This window comes from Gossypium hirsutum, chromosome A04, assembly GCF_007990345.1.
Source record: "Gossypium hirsutum isolate 1008001.06 chromosome A04, Gossypium_hirsutum_v2.1, whole genome shotgun sequence".
Classification (NCBI taxonomy): Eukaryota; Viridiplantae; Streptophyta; class Magnoliopsida; order Malvales; family Malvaceae; genus Gossypium; species Gossypium hirsutum.
This window is the reverse complement of record NC_053427.1, coordinates 63,352,044-63,358,496: the sequence shown is the minus strand read 5'-3', so window position 1 is coordinate 63,358,496 and position 6,453 is coordinate 63,352,044. Positions and strand designations below refer to the sequence as shown.

At 31.3% G+C, this 6,453-nt stretch overlaps 1 protein-coding gene across 2 annotated transcripts; it reads right to left on the bottom strand.

Annotated features, from left to right (window-relative positions):
* Positions 1-4,011: 4,011 nt before the first annotated feature.
* LOC107948132 (protein RGF1 INDUCIBLE TRANSCRIPTION FACTOR 1) lies at positions 4,012-5,778 on the bottom strand. Of its 2 annotated transcripts, none has more exons than XM_016882599.2 (3): positions 5,276-5,778; positions 4,961-5,179; positions 4,012-4,750 (listed from the first exon to the last, which is right to left on the bottom strand). In XM_016882599.2, exons 1-3 carry the CDS (start codon positions 5,456-5,458, stop codon positions 4,553-4,555), a joined length of 600 nt encoding a protein of 199 aa, XP_016738088.1. In that variant the 5' UTR covers positions 5,459-5,778; the 3' UTR covers positions 4,012-4,552. The 2 variants fall into 2 exon arrangements, with proteins under 2 accessions (XP_016738088.1, XP_040967229.1); XM_041111295.1 differs by having other exon boundaries at positions 4,961-5,194; positions 5,276-5,772.
* Positions 5,779-6,453: the final 675 nt, after the last annotated feature.

Sequence of the window (6,453 nt, the reverse complement as noted above, 5' to 3'; positions counted from 1 at the left end):
TAAAGTTTTAATGAAATCATTAATAGTTTATAACAACGATCAAGCCATATGATGTATAAGTTCAAATAGGCAACTTCATTAATCAAAATATAATACTTTAAGTTAAACTTTAATATTTAATAAAGATCTCAAAGAAATATAGTCTGATTAGAACAAGAGTTCCTTTTACAAATCATTTCAAAAATAAATTTATGCATCAGCCTCACAAGTCATGCATATACAGAACAAAATAGTCAGCTCACAATAGTAGCAACACTCTAGCATAGTCCTTCTAACAAGTCTTCCTTTAGTCAACAAGCCGAATAAGGAAAAGGTAATAGAGTAAATTCATAAGAACTTAGTGAGTTCCAAATAGAAATCATACATAATATTTATGATATTACAACTGAAACCTTTCTAATAAATTTACAAACATTCACATAGTACACCCAATAGCATATACAGAACACAAGCAAACTCATTATGCCAACTTACTTATGATTTGGGCGTATACTGTACACCAACTTAACATAACTCAAAAAACTCATCTTCATGCTAGCCACGTACCCATAATTCAAAATCAGAGGCATATCTTTAAGTCTCATTTACATACATACCCCCCTTAACTCATCATATTATTTTCATTTAGAATAGCATGTTTTATCGTGATCTACCAATTCGGTTTGTAATATATCTGCTGGAGGCTACACAAACATATCTCTTCATATCCATCAACACATATCAGATCATTTAGTATCATACATATTAGAAGCATATAGTAGTGGCTTAAGCACGAAGAATGACGCTTAATTCATATCACAGACATATTGAACTCAAACTGATGACTTTGGATAACCATTATCCATATATACACTTTTCATTTATTACAAATGAAGAATACTTACCTTGCAAAAAATTATAAAATAAAGAAACTTACAACACATGAAAGTAAAAAGGAACTCACTAGAAATTCTAGCACAATCCACATAGCAGATCATTTGCCTTTATCACTTGGACCTTTGAGAGATTTTTTAGCTAAAATATAGATAATTAAACATATCATATTATCAATCTATCAAATATGATCATGCATGCAAAAATCAACAACACTTAATTTAGAATCCAGAAGTTTCTTTCCTTACACACCATTCTAACATCTATGCATGCAGAACAAAGAACACGTAAATGACTTTGAGGATAACCTAAGGTTTATCAGTAATTACCAGTGAGCTGGTACTAATGTATAATTTAGTTGAATATTGTGAACCTTACTTCAAAGAGGTTTTTCGAACTTAAGTTTTCAAAGAGTTTTAGAGTAAATCAAGAAGGAAGATGAAAACGTAAAAGTGTTTAGAAAGACCACCGCTATCCTAATATACTTAAGCACGGAGACAAGGATTAGTGGGAGAACAGATAATTCCACTAACATTGTTGATTCTCGTGATTAAGTGCATTTAACATAATTTACATCTTTTCATCTACAGTAGTCTAGTTCTGTTCTAACTAAATCTCACTTAACTAACCAAATTATTATACTAAAATAATAAACAAATCTAACAACTACGAACTTAATAAGTTCACCCAAAGTATCTGGGTTGGGCAAATACTTAATAGAACAGTTCCCCAAACCATAAACCTCGCCAAAACATAAGAGTTCACTAAATGGCGCAATAACATAATTCTATACTTATCCAATCAAACACTTTACTTACTCATATCTACCATTATTTTCGCAACTCTACGCCAAATAGTAACCAGATATAAAGACTTCATCAGGCAGGCTGTTACAAATTCCATGTGGGGTATTTGTAAAAATGGTGGTATAATTTTGTTGGTAAGGGTTTTTTTTATTTTGTGGGTTGCCTTATTTTGTGAGGGATATTGTTAACGAGCATGCAATGAATCCTTGTTCGATTTCCTAGCCTGCTCCATATTTTCTCCAGTATTATGACCAATGGGGTCTGCCACTTGATCATTAGTGGGGTCAAACTCAGTACTAGGAGGATCATTGGTACCTAAATATGGCATGCCTATCCATTCTCACTACACCAATTGTTAAATAATGAGGTGAACAAAGGAAGAAGATGAAGGTGGAATTAATAGAAAGAGTCTAAAGGTTGGAAGGAAATCATGGTTTTGTAAAGAGAGTTCAAAGATTCTACAAAGGGAGAGTGAATATAAGAGAGAGACTCACATGAACTTTTTGCATGACACTTTTATAGTGGGGGACAAACTTAGCTACTTGTCCTTAGGTTGTTGATGTGGAAGTCTTATTTGATGCCTTTGGTAGTGACGGTGATATGGCGTCCTAGGATGAGACATGTTAGGATGATTAGCAATCAATTACTCTGGGGCTTCACGTGGTCCTTATATAGCTTTAGCAAAGATACATAGTTTTGAAGTTCGCTAAGTTATGGTTCACGAACCATTTACAAGGTCCGCAAACTAGTTGTTGGTCTGCGGTATCATTGGTTCCATTAGGAGACATGTGTCAAACTCTCTATGGGTGCTCTCAGAGGTTCACTACATAGGGTATAACAAAATTCAACTTTACCTTTTAAGATAAGGCTTCGGTAGCTATAATTTATATTATTAAGGTTACGTTTAGTATTGTTTTTAAAAAGACACTTTTCAATACATAAGTAATGCTAAACAATACTTTTGAAATGAGAAGTGTTTTTCAAATTGGAAAGTATTTTTTAAAAACTACAATTTATAACTTTTGGTTTTTGAAAAATAAGTTTTGATTTCTATTATCCTCATTTATGATTCAACAAAAGTGGGTTCCTTTCATTTTCCTTTTAATTTTTTAAAAATATATAATTTTTAAAGTTATGTAATTTTAATATCTAAAATATAAGTTATATATTTAAATTAAATTTTATATTGATTGTTTAAAAAATATTTAAAACTTATATTTTATATATTAAAATATTGATGAATTATAATAAAGTATTTTTATTTTTATACTAATTTAAGTTGATATATTCCATATATTATAATATTAATGAATTTGAATATCATTTAATGCAAATTTTCTATATTACAACATTATGTTTAACATAGACGATTCACTTTTGGGTTAGTATTTGGTAGGGGTGATATCCGTTCGACTCGGTTGGGTTTTTTAAATTTCTTGAATTATCCATCATAATATGATTCGACTTGGTTCTATTCTTTATTTTTCCATATTAAATTTTTGTTTTGGTTTTTAGACTTATTTTGATAAAATGAGCTTTGCTTTATGGCTTTTGAATATTATTTCACAAAATTTTAAGGTCTTTTTTCATAACTATTTCTAAAAAACAAGAATTTTCAAGAATTTTTAAATTATTTTAAATGTAAAATTTTGTTTTTAGATAATAAAAAATAAAATTAATTATATATTAATAAAAACTAGAATTTGATTTGGTTATGGGTAACCGTAATTTTTGAACTTGCATTCCATAAACAATCCAAATATCTCGGTTCGGGTCGATTTTTTGTTTGGTTGATTTTTTTGCTCAACCCTAGTTTTTGGTACATTGACAATGTACTTTTGTTTTATTATACAAGCAGCTTTAAAAAATTGTCATGTGGTTCTTTTTTTAAAAAATATATTTTTAATATTTTACTATACTTTATAGAACACTCATCAACACTTTTACTCTATTTATTAAAACTAAAAACTCCATTAACAATATACTAAATAATTTATCATTATTTAAAAAAAAACCTTTTTAACAGCAACATCAAACTTTTTAAAAATATATTTTTTTAAAAAATCATAGTTGTGAATGAGAATGGTGGAGGTTGCACAATGACAATGGATGAGGTTCCATAATGTCCATTAAACATTTAACCATCTTTATTTTTCTGTATATTTTTGTTTTACCTTTTCCAAATTTGACATTTTCTTATAGCTCCCTTTTGTAAATCTTGTAGAAGTTTTTTTGTATAAGAAAAAAACTTATTGAAGTGAAAAGAAAAAGAAAAGAAAAAAGAGTGATAAAAAGGAGTAACCACAAAAACATCGAATGGATTCACAAAATGGAAAATTAAAAAGAAACGTTGATTAGCCATTTCACGAACTAACAAACTAAAGAAAGGATAAAAAAGAAAAAGAAAGTTTGTTTCTTTATGTGAACGGCCCATGTGGGTTGGTGGAGCCATGAAAACTATAAAAACAAAAAAATGGGATTCCACAAAGACTTGGGCGTTCTTTTATCCCCTTAAATTTCATGATAATTACAATGTGCACCTTGCAACTATCAATAATTAACGTTTCTAAATCCTTGACATTATTGACCTTCTTTACAATATTTATATAGAAGAAATTGTTGTAAAATGGGACCCAATTCCCCAATTCCAAAAAGCCAAAACTCACTTGCCCTTTTGTTTTTATTACTGGGACTTCCTAACCAAATTAAAATACCCTAACATCTCCCTTTAGTTAGGAAAATTTTACAAATTAAAAACCCCAAAATAAGTGTAATGTACCCTCTCTTTTGAAAAAAAAAACAAAAGGAAAATATAAGGTTAAGTAATTAAAGGAATATTTGGTATATATAAAATAGTTGATAGTAGTTGGGTTCTAGGACCCAAACGGTGCTCGGTGAGGAATTCCTTTTCTTCGCCTTGCATTTGAAGGAGGTGGGGGAGGCGTCGAAGGGTTAATGTCTCGTTGTGACCCTTCACGCATTTCTTCTTCTTCTTCTTCCTTCGATATTATTATGCCTTCTTCTTCTATGTTAAAACTTGCATTCCCAATATTCCTCTTTATTCCTACAAGCTGCTAAGTTAATATTACGAATGAGATTAAAAACCCATTGTGTTGTTTACTCAATCCAAGCATCTATAGTGAGAAATTGATAATGATGATCGATGTGGTGTGTGGTAGCTGTGATGGTAATGTCTATATATATGCATGTAATGAGGGATATATGTTGATGATAATGCGATGCAAAATGGAGAAGATTAAGGGGGATTAATTTATGCTAACCTTACAACCCAATGAGCAAAAACGAAAAGGGTCCAAGAGTGTTCTTCCACAGATTTCACATAAATGAGAAACTCCTAATTTCCCAGATTTTGGTTGAGGCCTTTCATTCAAGAATAGAACCCTGGCACTATTTATCACATAAGTTTGTACCCCACTTATATCCAACACTTTCTGAACCTCTGTAACCCTCACTACATCATGATATGATGATCTCCTTATCTGACAAAACACAAACTAGTTCGTGTTCAGAACATGGTTCTTTTTTATGTTTTATTTTTACATCATGGAAATGAGATACCAAATTTGGAGCATTACCTGAATTACTTGATGATCTTTGTGTTTAGAAGAACGGCAATAAAAGCAAAATGAATCTCCTTTACAGTCTAAACAATACATGTTGCATTCACTCCTACCTGCATCTCCATGACTTCTGCATACTGTGAAAAAGGCAGTACTTAGCAATGACTCTAGCCATGGCGGCACCAGCATTGTAGCCATAGCAATGGCAATGGCAATGGCAATGATCAGCAATGGGGGTGTAGCCAAAGGATCAAAATGCAAAGCATAAAAAGAGAAAGAAAGAGAAAAAAAGGGGTAACAAGAAATCGCAACTTAGAAATCAACCAACAAAAACAACGCCTAGACTAAGGGACAAAGCTGATAAACAAATGCAGCAAAGGGGTCGACGGATGGGATCGACGGTGGAGGCTGAAGTTTTTGGACAGCCGTTGGATGGAATAGACAAGGATGGCTTTGGCGCTTACGCTACTTTTGGTTCTTCTTTTGCGTCTCTACGTAGGCACAAGGTCGGCCCCCCCTTAGCTACGCAACTGAAGCTTCAATGAAATAGCTGTTCACACAATTTGATCACCACCTAACTTTCCGCCACATGGGCAGTCCTCCACGTGGCTTAATCACCATGGTCTGCTTTAAATAAAGGGTCCCACTGTTTTAGATTCTTTTTTATTTTTCATTATATGCTTTTAAAAATAATTTCTTTTAACAGAAAAAATGGCGAAATGATGGTCTTTTCACAGAGTTCCCTCGAAACGGCACGCTATGGCAAAGGATTTGGAAATTAAGAAAAGGATTTTTATATTATTATTATTAACTAATTACGTTTTATTGTATTAATTAATTACATCATAAATAAAACAATAACTACGGAATTATAACACAATAATATATTTTATGCTATTAATAATACTCATAAATGAAGTGATACTGCCAAAATTTTACATTTTTTGATAATAACATTGAGGGTTGATGTTTATAGATTTTTAAAAATAATATATCTAGGTTTTCAAATTAAAATGTGTGGGAAGAGTCAATTTTAATTTGACAACAAATCCACATGATGAACCTCTCATAAAGGGAAGGAGACATGAGTCACGAAAGGGGCACATCAATCAAAGAATAAATTGAAAATATAACTTAGTTTTTCATATGATTTTATAGTAATTGAGATTTATCTACTTATGAAACAACACTAC